Here is a 14,066-nt window from a genome sequence, read left to right as displayed (position 1 = left end):
GATTGCGCAGCTCCTGGAGATGTGGGGGAACATCAGCCTGGAGAAGTGAGATGGTGGAGAGCCACAGGAGGAGAGGAAAACCCAGGACATCTTCTGCCATTCCCAGTTTTCTCTTTGGGGAAGCCCCAGAGTCACGTGGGTTTTTGAGGATGTCTCCTGCAGAACTTCTCTGCTTTTGGGATCGTGACCTGAGTCTTCTCCAAGGGAACAAAAGGGATTGAGGGTCTGCCAAGGTTTATCCAGAGGGATTGAGGGGCTCCCAAAGTTCTCCAAGAGGGATTGAGGGTCTCCCAAGGTTTGCCAGGAGGGATTGAGGGTCTTCCAAGGTTTATCAAAAGGGATTGAGGGTCTCCCAAGGTTTATCAAAAGGGATTGAGGGTCTCCCAAGGTTTGCCAGGAGGGATTGAGGGTCTCCCAAGGTTTACCAGGAAGGGATTGAGGGTCTCCCAAGGTTTGCCAGGAAGGGATTGAGGGTCTCCCAAGGTTTGCCAGGAGGGATTGAGGGTCTCCCAAGGTTTATCAAAAGGGATTGAGGGTCTCCCAAGGTGGACCTCGCTCTCCTCGGGTGCTGTGGGCCAGCCCAGGCTGCATGGGGCTCTGGAAGGTGCCCCATGGGGACTGGGCTGGTGTTTAGGGTCCCCTCCAATCCCAGCCATCCTGGCAGAGGCTGAGGGCCGTGCAAGGAGGAATTTCCTGGGCAGGGAGGAATTTCTCCCATCGTGCTGTGGATGGATCCATCTGTGCTGGAAGCAGGAGCTTCCCAACACAATGGATTGGCAGCCAGGAGCTGGATGGGGCCATCCCTGTCAACTCCTGCCCTCGGGGAGACCTCGGGCTGACCTCCATCCCCACCCAGGGGAGGAGTGGAAGTGCTGAGACAGGGATGTGGTGCAGGCAGGGGGGCTGCTGCCTTCCTCTGCAAACCCCTGCGCGAGCAGATCCCTGGGTGGGCAAATGCCTGGGTGAGCAAACCCCTGGGTGGGCAAATCCTTGGGTGAGCAATTCCCTGGGTGAGCAGATTCCTTGGTGGGTAAATCCCCGTGTGAGCAATTCCCTGGATGAGCAGATCCCTGGGTGGGCAAACCTGTGTGAACAGATCCCTGGGTGTGAACAGATCCCTGGTTGAGCAAACTCCTGGATGGGCAATTCCCTGTGTGAGCAATTCCCTGGGTGGGTGATTCCATGGCTGAGCAGATCCCTGGGTGAGCAAATCCCTTGGTGAGCAAACGCTTGGATGGGCAATTCCCTGGATGAACAGATCCCTGGGTGGGCAAACTCCTGGATGGGCAATTCCCTGTGTGAGCAGATCCCTGCGTGAGCAAACTCCTGGATGGGCAATTCCCTGCGTGAGCAGATCCCTGGGTGGGCAATCCCATGGCTGAGCAGATCCCTGTGTGAACAATTCTCTGTGTGAGCAAATCCCTGGATGAACAAATCCCTGGATGATCAGACCCCTGGATGATCAGACCCCTGGCTGAGCAGATCTCTGGCTGACCAGATCCCTGTCTGAGCAGATCCCTGTCTGAGCAGATCCCTGTCTGAGCAGATCCCTGGATTAACAGACCCCTGTGTGAGCAGATCCCTGTGTGAGCAGACCCCTGTGTGAGCAGATCCCTGTGTGAGCAGATCCCACGGTGATCAGATCCCTGTGTGCAGGTGGAGCTGTCCCCCTGCTGGAAGTGCTCAGTCAGCTGCTGTCCCCCGGGATGGGTTTTTTCAGGAGTGTTTAACCTCAGGCACGTCCCGAGGATTTGCTGTGCCTCTGCTGGATGCTGTGACAACATTTCTTCCCAGCAGAGAGCAGGGGGCGAGACCTCGCGCCAAGAACGCTCCGAAAAACCCAAACGCGCTGGTTTAGACAATGCACGAGACAACAGAGGGAGCTTTTATTGGGCAATAACACAGCGAGAACAGCCATTAAAATTGTTCTGTGGTAAAATAATCCCTGTGCAGAGCTGGGCAGGGCTGAGGGGAGCCTGGGGCTTTGTGGGATGAGGATTCCTGCAGCCCCGGGGCCAGCAGCACAGGGAGGAGCTGGAGCTGCTGGAGAGGGTCCCGAGAGCTCTGGGGGTCTCCACCTGGAGGGGTCAGGGACGGGGCTGGAATTGCCTCCCTGGAGGTGACAAAAGCTCTGGATGTGGCTCCTGGGACGGGTTTGTTGTCAGCAGGGTTGTGGGATGAGCTGGAGGATCTCTGAGGGCTTTTCCAGCCTCAGTCGTTCCATGGTTAGACCTCAGCGGGGGGGAAACAAGAGGAAAAGTCACATTTTGTTTTCATTCTGCCAATCAATCAAGAATTGATTTTAGGCCAGAATCAAAGCCCAAAACTGAAACCTAATATTTTATAGCAGAGGACTTTTCCCAAGGCTTTGTGCTCCCCATGTTCTCCCCAGCCTTTTCCCTTCAAACCCAATTCCTTTGGTTTTTCATGGATCAGCACACGAGGAGCTGTGGCTGGGGGGGACTTTGGGGTCTCTCCTTCCCCCCAATCCCTTTGGATTCCTGCTCCATTCCCATGGAGCTCTGCTGACCTCCCTCCTCCTTGGCCTCTGGAATCACTCCCACTTTCCCACTGCCTTTGGCTGCTGCTTCCCAACCCTCGTGTGTCCCCAGCTTTGGTGGCACCACCACCTTCCCCAGGAGCTGTTGGCACCAGATTTCCCAATTTCCTCCCCAAACCGCTGAGGAAAGCCAGGCCCGGCCCAAATCCATGAGGAAACCCTGCTGGAAAGCTCCTCCTGGCTGGGGCCAGGCGAGCCCCGGGGCTTTGGGGTGGTTTTTGAGGAGCGTTTGGATGTGGTTGGTGGGAATTCTCTGTGCTGCCTTCCTCCTGGGGCTGTGGGAATGCCATTCCTGCCTGGGACCGAGGTGTCCCAGCTGGAAAACCAGGATAATAGTAATAATAATAATAATTAATATTATTATTGTTGTTGTTGTTTTGTTGTTGTTATTGTTATTATTATTATTGGCAAAAATCAACTTTAGCGCTGCTCTCCTGCTTTGTTTTCCACCTGGCAGTAATGGGCTGTCCCTGGTGCTCTATGGAATTGTAGAGATTGGAATGATTTCTGTTGGAAACTGGGAATTTGATGGGGAGGGAAATGTCTGTGGAGGAGGAGTGGGACAAATCTCCGTGGGAATGATTTTAGTGGTGATAATGGCTTGTTGTATTTTATATCTGCCAAAAAGGACAAAAAAATCGATTTTTCTGTATTTCTGGTGTAAGTGTGGAGCTGTGTGGGTGACAGGACACACCAGAGTGGGCTTAGATTTTGTCTTTAAATTCTGAGCTTAAATTTTGGCCTTGATTTTGGGCTTTAATTCAGTTCTAGGCTTAAATTTGGGGTTTAAATTTTTCGCTTAAATTTTGGGCTTTAGTTCTGGGCTTTAATTTGGGATTTAAATGTTGGGTCTAAATGTAGGGCTTGATTTTGGGCTTTTAGTTCTGGGCTTTAATTCAGTTCTTGGCTTAAATTTGAGGCTTAAATTTTGGGCTTCAGTTCTAGGCTTTAATTCAGTTCTGGGCTTAAATTGGGAGTTTAAATTTTGGGCTTTAGTTCTGGAGTTTAAATTTGGGGTTTAAAGTTTGGGCTTGATTTTGGGCTTCAGTTCTGGGCCTTAATTAAATTCTGGGCTTAAATTTGGGATTTAAGTTTTGAAGTTAAGTTCTGATTTGGTCTTAGATTTTGGGTTTAAATTTTGGGCTTTGATTCTGGCCTTAAATCAATTCTTGATTGATTGGCAGAATGAAAACGAAAAGTGAATTTTCCCCTTGCTTTTCCCCCCGCTGAGGTCTCACCACCTCAGTAGGAAATCTTTGGAGATTTTGGATTTTTGCTGATGTTCTAATTGGATAAACCTTGGACTCACGAGGTTTAAGCTGCTGCCAGTCCCAGCCTAGGCAGGGTTTTTAATTTCCAGCCTTGCTTTGCCCATTTTTCCGTGGGGCTGTTGCACCACTCTCAGAGTGGCTGTTGTTTTCCTGCCGTGCTCAGTAGTTAATTTGTTTATTGCAAAAGTCAGACGAAGATTAAACAAACTGCTAATGCTTTTATGTCGCTTAATGGGAAGAAAATGTTTCGGGGGGACTCAAACCACTACAGAAGTTTTAAAAAAAGGGGGAAAAAAAGAGAATTGAAGTCTGCAGCAGCCTCAGGAATTTGTTCCTCTATTAATTGGGAACAAAAGCCACTCGTGTTGCTCTGTCCCCTGCATTGTCCCGGAGCTCTTTCATTCCAGATTCTCCCCCTCTGCACTTCCAGCTGAATTTATTTGGGTTCCTTGTTGGGACGGGGCTGGCTCAGCCCTGCCTGGGGCTCTGTGCTCTCAGTGGTGGGCTCAGGGGGGCTTTGGGACCTTGCACCCTTCCAGTGCCACCCTGGACATCCCCCCTGTCCAGGTGCTCCACGCCCTGTCCCACTGCCCCTGCACATTCCAGGGACGGGGAATTGCTGCTGGGACAGCCTGGCACGGCGGCAGGGGTGGCACGGTGCCGGGGTCAGCTGTCACTTGTCTCTGCCCCAGCACGGGGAAAGGTGGTTCTGGGCAGGCCGTGCTTTGAAGAAGGAGTCTGGACTCTTGCTTTTGGTCTTCAGTTGAGTTTATTGTTCCTTATCTACAGAGTTTTTCTGTCTGTCCAGCCGAGGTCTGATCAGCAAGACAGCCAAGGGCACTCTCCCCCGCCCACGGGGTCTCTTTTATAGTAAAAACTACGAATTAGATATTTACCTTCTATTTCCAATACTTTTCACCCTTGTTGGCAAGTGCACCTTCACCATGAACCAATGCACACATGCCAACATCATCCTGAACATGGATGCCAAGGAGAAGAGAGAAGGACAGGGCATGCCCAAATCCCTCCATCTTGGGACTCCTGACCCCCATGTATAGAATTCCAAACCCCCCTGTACAACATACAAACCCCCCCTGTACAGTGCTCCAAAGTTTTTCCCTTCACCCTGTGATTCCTACTACTGTGCCACTTAAACTTTTGTGGCCTGTAATTCTTCATATCAGGTTGGCAATTTGCTCCATGAATTAAGATGGAATTTCCAGGTGTCTTTGGCTTCCTGCCAGGGTCTCCGAGCCCCTGCCAGGGCTGTGAGACATCCAGGGCATCCAGAGAGATGTCCTGGGTTCTGACAGCAGGGGTGCCACGGGTGGGATTTAGGTCCCTTCCCACCCAGACCTCTCTGGGACTGTCCCCGTGGCCTCTGGCCGTGTCTGAAGGAGTTTTCCTCCTGAGCTCGGGGTCTCTGGGGTGTTTGTGGGCTGTGCCCCCCAGATCCCCCCTGTCCCCCAGTTTTGGCAGCTGTGGGGGCAGAGGAGGGGCCCAGGGAGTGCCCAGGGCCTGGTGGGCAGCACGGAGGTGAGATGTTCTCCTGCTGCCACTGGCAAAGGGCAGGGGCCCCTGGGATCCTGGGGGACAGGTGGGAATGTCCACAGGGAATGGGGGACACTGCTGGCCGCCGGTGGCACAGGGACAGGGGCTGCTCCAGGGCAGCTGCAGGCTGTTCCTCCTCAGCCAGAGGGTGCTGGGCACTGCCCGGGGAGGGATAACGATGCCAAGGCTGCCAGAGCTCCAGGAGCACTGGGACACTGCTCCAGGGATGGCCAGGGTGGGATTTCAGGGGGTCTGGGCAGGGGCAGGGCTGCATGGATGATCCCTGTGGCTTTCTGACCCCTGGCAGGGCTGGATTTTGGGATGCCAGGGGTTGGTTGGATGATCCCTGTGGATGTTCCATGGCTTCCTGACCCCTGGCAGGGGTGGGATTTTGGATTTGGCAGTGCCAGGCTTGGATGGATGATCCCTGTGAGTCTCAGGATATTCCATGACTTCCTGACCCCTGGCACAGACTGGGATTTTGAGGTGCCTGGCAATGCCTGGGCTTTAATCCATGATCCCTGTGGATATTCCATGGCCTTCTGACCCCTGGCACAGGCTGGATTTTGGATTTGGCAATGCCAGGGGTTGGATGGATGATCCCTGTGCATCTCAGGATATTCCATGACTTCCTGACCCCTGGCACAGACTGGGATTTTGGAGTGCCAGGGGTTTGTTCCCTGATCCCTGTGGATGTTCCATGGCTTCCTGACCCCTGGCAGGGGTGGGATTTTGGATTTGGCAATGCCAGGGCTGGATGGATGATCCCTGTGGATCTTGGGTTGTTCCATAGCCCAGGGTGGATTTTGGGGTGTCTGTCAATGCCAGGGGTTTGATCCACAATCCCTGTGGATCTGAGAATATTCAATGAATTTCTGACCCCTGGCAAGAGTGGATTTTGGGGTGTTTTCAATGGCCGGGGTTGGATGGATGATCCCTGTGCATCTCAGGATATTCCATGACTTCCTGACCCCTGGCATAGAATGGATTTTGGAGTGCCAGGGGTTTGTTCCCTGATCCCTGTGGATATTCCCTGGCTTCCTGACCCCTGGCTGGGGTGGGATTTTGGATTTGGCAATGCCAGGGTTGGATGGATGATCCCTGTGGATATTCCATGGCTCTCTGACCCCTGGCAGGGGTGGGATTTTGGATTTGGCAATGCCAGGGTTGGATGGATGATCCCTGTGGATATTCCATGGCTCTCTGAGCCCTGGCACAGGGTGGATTTTGGAGTGCCAGGGGTTTGTTCCCTGAGCCCTGTGGATATTCCATGGCTTCCTGACCCCTGGCACAGCTGGATCTTTGGCACTTCCCACCTCAGCCCCTTGGCTGCTCCAGCTCTGGCTTGTCCCTGTTTTGGGGGATAAACTCTGCAGGAACTCCTGGCTGCACGTGGCAGCTCCCCATCCGTTTGTGGCTTTCCTGGAAAGATTTTCTTTTCCAGTTTGACCTTTCAAAAAAAACCCCAAAAAAAAGCAAAACACCAAAAAAAACCACAAAAAACCAAAAAAAAACAACAACAACAAAAAAAAGAAAAACCAAAAAAACCCCCCCAAAAAATCCAACCCAAAAAACCAAACCCCCAAAAAACCAGCAACCAGACCCAAAGCGCAGTGGGTTTTTGGGGGTGAGCAGGGCAGGGAGCAGCCACGGCCTGGCCGGGTCAGCAGATGGGTGCCTGTGGCACGGCCCCTCTCGCTCAGACTTTTCCACTTTTTCACTAAAATGAGTTTAATTCTCGTTTTCTGGTGGGTTAAGCTCTTTTTTGGCTCAGAGATGGGGTGTTTTAAACACTTCAGTTTTAGTTTTAGTCTCGTATGAAGGGTGAGACAATACAGATGTTATAAATTATGTTATCGCAATCAGCAGCTAATTATTTCTTAATTACAATACATTATAAGCGTTTTTAACTTACCAACTTTTAGTACACTATACTATAAATAAATTAAAAGTTATTAAAATAATTAATAAATAAATATATTAAAAATTAATAATCTAAAATCCTCATAAATCTTACTACAATCTATATTTTATAGTTCTCTAAAATATTTAATCTTTTTTTATAAAGTAATCTTTTAAAACTTATTTCTAATTTAATTTCTTTCTTAATGATATCTATCTTATTTTATAGCATTTCTAAGTCAACATTTCTTACCTCAAAATTTATATGTAAATACATGCTATGTAAGCTTTCTGTCAAGTTTTACAAATTTTCTGCAAATCTGTTTCCTACAGTTTTCTTAATAATAATAATTTAGGCCAGAATAAGAAGTGCTTTACTTTTCAAATTTATTTTGCTGTATTTTATTTCTTTCTGAAATTCCTGTGCCGTTCTGAATTTGTATCTTGTGTTAGCCTGGGTTAATTATCCAAGTGTGGAGAAGCCTTTCTGTGGGATTGAGGGACAGGAAAAGAGGAAATCTCAAACTTGGTTGTTCATAAAACTTCTGGGTTTGAGAGATGCACCAAAAATGGCAAATATAGAAAAAAACAAATTAAATAATCATTATTTGCCAGAGGTGCCCAGGGGGTGGCTCTGACACTGCTCCTGGGGCCAGGATTTGGGCTTTCCAGGAGGATTTTCCAAGATTGAGGAAGGGTGTGGAAGAAGGGGATGGTGGAATTTGGGGTTTTGGGGTGTTTTGGGGTGTTTTGGGGCGAGGTTTGTTCTTTGCACCACCCAACTGAGTGTTTAGTGTTGATTATTTTGAGCCGAGAGCCCCACGGGGTCTCTGAGCTCTCCCGTGGGAGGATGTTCCATCCCAAAATCCTGGAGTGTCCATCCTGCACCTTTGGAGTGCCTGGATCTGGGGCTGGCCCGGCTCCTGGTCCCTCCTGGGATTGGAAAAATGGTCCTGGAGGGGCAGGAGAGATCAGGAGGGAAGAGCCAGGGATGGATTTTCCATGGAAAAATGATCCTGGAGGAGCAGGAGAGATCAGGAGGGAAGAGCCAGGAATGGATTTTCCATGGAAAAATGATCCTGGAGGAGCAGGAGAGATCAGGAGGGAAGAGCCAGGGATGGATTTTCCTGGAAAAGGAATTCTGGAGGAACAGGAGAGCTCAGGAGGGAAAGGTCCGGGGCTGGATTTTCCATGGAAAAACGATCCTGGAGGATCAGGAGAGCTCAGAAGAGAAGAACCAGGGAGCAGGAGATCTCAGGAGGGAAGAGCCAGCAATGGATTTTCCTGGAAAAATGATCCTGGAAGGGCAGGAGAGCTCCGAAGGGCTGGATTTTGCTGGAAAAGGAATTTTGGAGGAGCAGGAGAGCTCAGGAGGGAAGAGCCAGGGATGGATTTTCCTGGAAAAATGATCCTTAAGGAGCAGGAGAGCTCAGGAGGGAAAGGTCCAGGAATGGATTTTCATGGAAAAATGATCCTGGAGGAGCAGGAGAGCTTAGGAGGGAAGAGCCAGGAATGGATTTTCCTTAGGAAAAGGACCCTGGAGGAGCAGGAGAGCTCAGGAGGGAAGAACTTCCCATTGTGTGCTGGTGTTTCCTTCCCATCTGACACCAAACTTTATTTTTTCCACACTGAAGTTTGGCTAAAAAGGAATAAAATAATAGAATTTCTAATAACCAAAGGGTTTTAGTCATCAGGTATTTATTTCTTAGCTTTGCCACCTCCAAAGGGAATTTTTTCTTGGACATCTTAAATAATTTTGAGGTGTTTTTTCCCCCATTTTCAGATATAAATCCCAAATTTGCTTTGACACAAACACATCATTACTGCTGTGGGGTTTTTATTGCTTCAGTTTATCCCTGAGTGCAAACACAACTTATCCACCTTCATTTTTTAGTGGAATTCTCATCTTTGAGCCGAGATCTTTGGAGTCACTGAGACCCTGCTAAGAGGCCGTGCAGCACTAGATGGCACTCGGGCTCCAAATTTCAGATTTTACCAACCAAAACTCCAGGAAAATCCACCAGCATCACTGCAGCGCTGCCTCTCCTGGAATCTGAGGAGGTTTCCTCTCTTTTTTTCCAATTCAGACCAAGCAGGAGCGGGCAGTGCCCTCCCATCACCTGCTCTGGGTGCCTGGCTTCTTTCACACTGAATTTAAAGATGTTTTACAATTCTGGCATTTTTGTTTTGCCACTGAGAATCTTTTACTGACCCTGCAGAACTGAAATGGCCTGAAAGAATAATAACTAAATAGATTTTCTCCAGCTTTTGCTCTGCCCTGGGATTTTTTCCTGGTTTTGGGGGATTGTGGGGGTTGCAGGGATGGGATTCTCCAAAGGGAGAGCACAGATCCCACTGCAGGAAAAAGGATTTGCTGTGTCCACCTGCATTCCTGGGGGTCTGGTTCTCTCTGGGGTGCTGCTATTTTAATATTTTATTCTCTTGGTCAGCTCTGTCATTCCCATCTTTTCCCTCCAAAGGCTGCCTGGAATCTGCTCTCTCCCGAATTTGGCCCTAATACCTGACCCAAGCTCAAATCCATAAACCTCACTCCAAGCTTAACTCTGGGACTGGGAGGGAATTCAGCTTTGGGAGCCAAAACTTCCCAAAGGCAGGGCCAAGTCTGTAAAAATATCAGTATTTGGTGTAAAAAACCAGGAAAACAACCCCGGAATTCCCAGAGGGGGACTTGGTCCCTCTGCTTTCCAGAGAAACATTTGAGGGACAGAAATTTGGGTTGAACTTCCATCCTTATATCTAATTTTAACCTGAAGGAGGGAAGGGAGAGAGAGATGGGATTTTGGGAAGGAATTCCTGGCTGGGAGGGTGGGGAGGGGCTGGGATGGAATTCCCAAATTTGCTGTGGCTGCCCCTGCATCCTTGGGATGTCCAAGGCCAGGTTGGACATTGGGGCTTGGAACTCCCTGGGATGGTGGGAAGTGTCCCTGCCATGGATGGGGTGGAATTTAAGATCGTTTCAATCCAAAAAATCCTGGAATTCCATGATTTTACACTAAAAGACACTAATTTAATATAAGATTTAACACTAATTAGACCTGGATATCTTGGACTGAGGTGGCCCCACCAGTCTCCAGGGGTTTAACAGGGGTTAAAACTGGGCTGGCAAAATTTGGGGTGTGAAGGGATTTGGGCAGCTCTGGAGATCCTGCTTCCCCTTGTCCCTTTTACCCTCGGAGCCCAAAGAACATCCAGGGGATTCTCCAGGGGGATTTCTGGGCAGGGGGATCAGAGGTGGCTCAGCCCAAAAATAAACCTTTGTTTCAGGTGCTCCTCACCTGTTCTCGTCTCTCAGGGAACACAAAATGGTGGGAAAAGGAAAAAAAAATGGGTTGGAATAGAAACATTTCAGGTCCTGCTGGGTTGTTCTTGTCTCTCAGGAAACACCAAAATGGTGGGAAAATGAAAAGAAAGGTTGGAATAGAAACATTTTGGGCTTGGTTTGTCTCTCAGGGAACACCAAACTGGTGGAAAAAGGAAAAAAAGTTGGAATAGAAACTCTTGAAGTCCTTCTGGCTTGTTCTGGTGTCTCAGGGGACACCAGAATGGGTGGAAAAAGGAGAAACATTTCAGGCCTGGTTTGGGCTGTTCAGGTTTATCAGGGAACATGAAATTGGTGGGAAAAGGAAAAGAAAGGTTGGAATAGAAACATTTTGGGCTTGGTTTGTCTCTCAGGGAGCACCAAAATGATGGAAAAGGGAAAAAAGGTTGGATTAGAAACCTTTCAAGTCCTCCTGGGTTGTTCTGGTTTCTCAGGGAACAGAAAATGGTGTAAAAAGGAAAAGAAAATTTGGAAAAAGAATGTTTTGAAATGCAATTTGGTATCTGTTGTCCCAGGAGGGCGTTTTTGGGGTCAGATTTTGGGTGTTCCTGGCAGCAGAGCTGGGGATGCTGAGCTGATGTGTCTGGAGGGTGGTTTTGGATGTTCCTGGGTGAGAAACATTCCTTTCTGTTCCTTTTGGAGTGAAGTTCAGGATGTTCCTGGTGGATCCTGGCCGGAGAGCTGGGGGTGCTGAGCTGGGATGTCCAGAGGACATTTTTGGGGTCAGAGTTTGGATGTTCCTGACAGCAGAGCTGGGGACGCTGAGCTGCTGTGTCCAGAGGGAATTTTTGGGGTGAAGTTTTGGATGTTCCTGGTAGATCCTGGCAGCAGAGCAGGGGTGCTGAGGTGGGGGGGCTGGGCTGGCATGTCCAGAGGACATTTTTGGGGTCAGGTTTTGGGTGTTCGTGGCAGCAGAGCAGGGGATGGTGAGCTGGGATGTCCAGAGGGTGTTTTGGGGGTCAGTTTTAAGATGTTCCTGGCAGCAGAGCTGTGGTGCTGGGCTGGGATGTCCAGAGGACATTTCTGGGGTCATATTTTGGATTTTCCTGGTAGAGCCTGGCAGCAGAAGTGGGAATGCTGAGCTGGGATGTCCAGAGGACATTTTTGGTGTCAGTTTTGGATGTTCCTGGCAGCAGACCAGGGTGCTGAGCTGGGATGTCCAGAGGACATTTTTGGTGTCAGTTTTGGGTGTTCCTGGTGGATCCTGGCAGCAGCGCTGGGAATGCTGAGCTGGCTTGTCCAGAGGCTGTTTTTGGGGTCAGGTTTAGGATGTTCCTGGCAGCAGACCAGGGTGCTGGCTGGGGGTGCTGAGTTGGGATGTCCAGGGTACATTTTTGGGGTCAGATTTTGGGTGTTCTGCGTGTCAGAGAAGTGGATGGTGAGCTGGGATGTCCAGAGGACATTTTTGGAGGCAGATTTTGGATGTTCCTGGCAGCAGACCAGGGTGCTGGCTGGGGGTGCTGAGTTGGGATGTCCAGTGGACATTTTTGGGGTCATATTTTGGATGTTCCTGGCAGCAGAGCTGGGGTGCTGGGCTGGGATGTCCAGAGGACATTTCTGGGGTTGTATTTTGGATGTTCCTGGTGGATCCTGACAGCAGAAGTGGGAATGCTGAGCTGGCATGTCCAAAGGATGTTTTTGGGGTCAGGTTTAGGATGATCCTGGCAGCAGACCAGGGTGCTGGATGAGGGTGCTGAGTTGGGATGTCCAGTGGACATTTTTGGGGTGCTGAGCTGGGATGTCCAGAGGACATTTTTGGTGTCAGTTTTGGATGTTCCTGGTGGATCCTGGCAGCAGCGCTGGGAATGCTGAGCTGGCTTGTCCAGAGGCTGTTTTTGGGTCAGGTTTAGGATGATCCAGCAGAGCGGGGTGCTGAGCTGGCTGTCCCTGCAGGTCCGTGTACGATGGCGAGGAGCATGGGCGCTTCATGGAGAAGCTGGAGGCGCGGATCCGCAACCACGACCGCGAGATCGAGAAGATGTGCAACTTCCACTACCAGGGCTTCGTGGATTCCATCACCGAGCTGCTCAAGGTCCGCGGCGAGGCCCAGAAGCTCAAGGTGAGGGGAAACACAGGCTGGATATCAGGGAAAAGGTTTTCTACAGGAGGGGTTGATGGCTGGAGAAGGCTGAGCTGGAACAGAGGCTGGGCAGAGTTACAGGATAAAGCAGGGATTTATTCAAAGGATCTCCTCAGTGGATGCACCTTGGGCAGCACAAGAGCCCAGCCAGGGCTGCACCCAAGGTGAACCCAAATGGTCCCAAAATGAACCCAAAATGAACCCAAATGGTCCCACAATGAACCCAAGATGAACCAAAATGGTCCCACAATGAACCCAAGGTGAACCAAAATGGTCCCAAAATGAACCCAAGATGAACCAAAATGGTCCCAAGATGAACAAAAATGGTCCCAAAATGAACGCAAAGTGAACCAAAATGGTCCCAAAATGAACCAAGATGAACCCAAATGGTCCCAAAATGAACCCAAGATGAACCCAAAATGGTCCTAAAATGAACCAAGATGAACCCAAATGGTCCCAAAATGCTCGAGCGCTGCCGGGGTCTCTCCCTGGGATCAGCTCTGCTCCATGTGCACATTGCAGTTCAGTGTCCAATTCCAGCTTTAGGTTGTAGTCTTATCCTGGTTTTTTTTCTCTTCATTCTGCTGTTGTTTGTGCTCCTGGGCTGAGATTTGGATCATTTGTCCTTGGTGCCCAGCTGGAGCAGGAATTGTTTTGTCTCCCTGCTCTGTGCACAGAGCTCACCATCCCCTGATGTGAAGCTCAGACCCACACACTAAAGCAGCACAGGATCTGAAAAATATAAAATTAAAACCTGAGGCATCAGGGTGATGAAGTTCTGTAATGTTCTGCCCTGGGAGGTGGTGCAGTCCCCATCCCTGGGTGTGTTTAACAAAGCCTGGATGTGGCCCTGGGGGCCAGGGCTTGGTTGAGGTGTTTGGATTAGGTTGGAATCGTTATCTTTAAGGTCTCTTCCAACCCTGTGAGTTGTGTAAAGATCCTGCCCTGGCACTGCCCTGGGCAGCTCTTTTTAGGTGGCCCCATCTCAGGCACTCTGGGATTCTCAGAACCACATCACTCTTCTCTCCTTTTATCCAGGACATTTCTATTAAAAAAAAAAATTAAAATATAAATATTTATTTTAATTCTTCCTGGAGCGATGGGTTGGCCATTGAAAATTTAGCAATCATTTGGCCAAACTGCATCAGTGTGGTGCATTAAAAGCACCAAGAAACTTCAAGCCAAGCCTGTTTTCATTAGGAAAAGTGCTTTTCCTCATGGATCTTATCCCAGTTTCTTGAGCTAAAATAAGTCTCGTGGCCTTTAAAGCTGTGCAGAAAGATGAGGGAACGGTGGGGTTTAGGCAGTTCTTGGAAAAGTGTTCAGTAATGTGTGGAAAAAGCCATTTGTAGGGTGAGAGTT

The 14,066-nt window shown here is 49.6% G+C and overlaps 1 protein-coding gene across 5 annotated transcripts in view; it reads left to right on the top strand.

Moving 5' to 3' along the window:
- Window positions 1–14,066, top strand: part of EXOC6B (exocyst complex component 6B) — a 296,665-nt gene that overhangs the window by 36,052 nt on the left and 246,547 nt on the right. For all 5 annotated transcript variants that reach the window (XM_064419169.1, XM_064419174.1, XM_064419173.1 and 2 more), the window contains exon 2: window positions 12,518–12,683. In XM_064419169.1, coding sequence (XP_064275239.1) covers window positions 12,518–12,683 — 166 coding nt within the window. The remainder of the gene's footprint in view (window positions 1–12,517; window positions 12,684–14,066) is intronic.

Source organism: Passer domesticus, chromosome 4, assembly GCF_036417665.1.
Source record: "Passer domesticus isolate bPasDom1 chromosome 4, bPasDom1.hap1, whole genome shotgun sequence".
NCBI lineage: Eukaryota > Metazoa > Chordata > Aves > Passeriformes > Passeridae > Passer > Passer domesticus.
The sequence above is the reverse complement of the archived record's forward strand: the minus strand, read 5'-3'. Positions and strand labels throughout refer to the sequence as shown.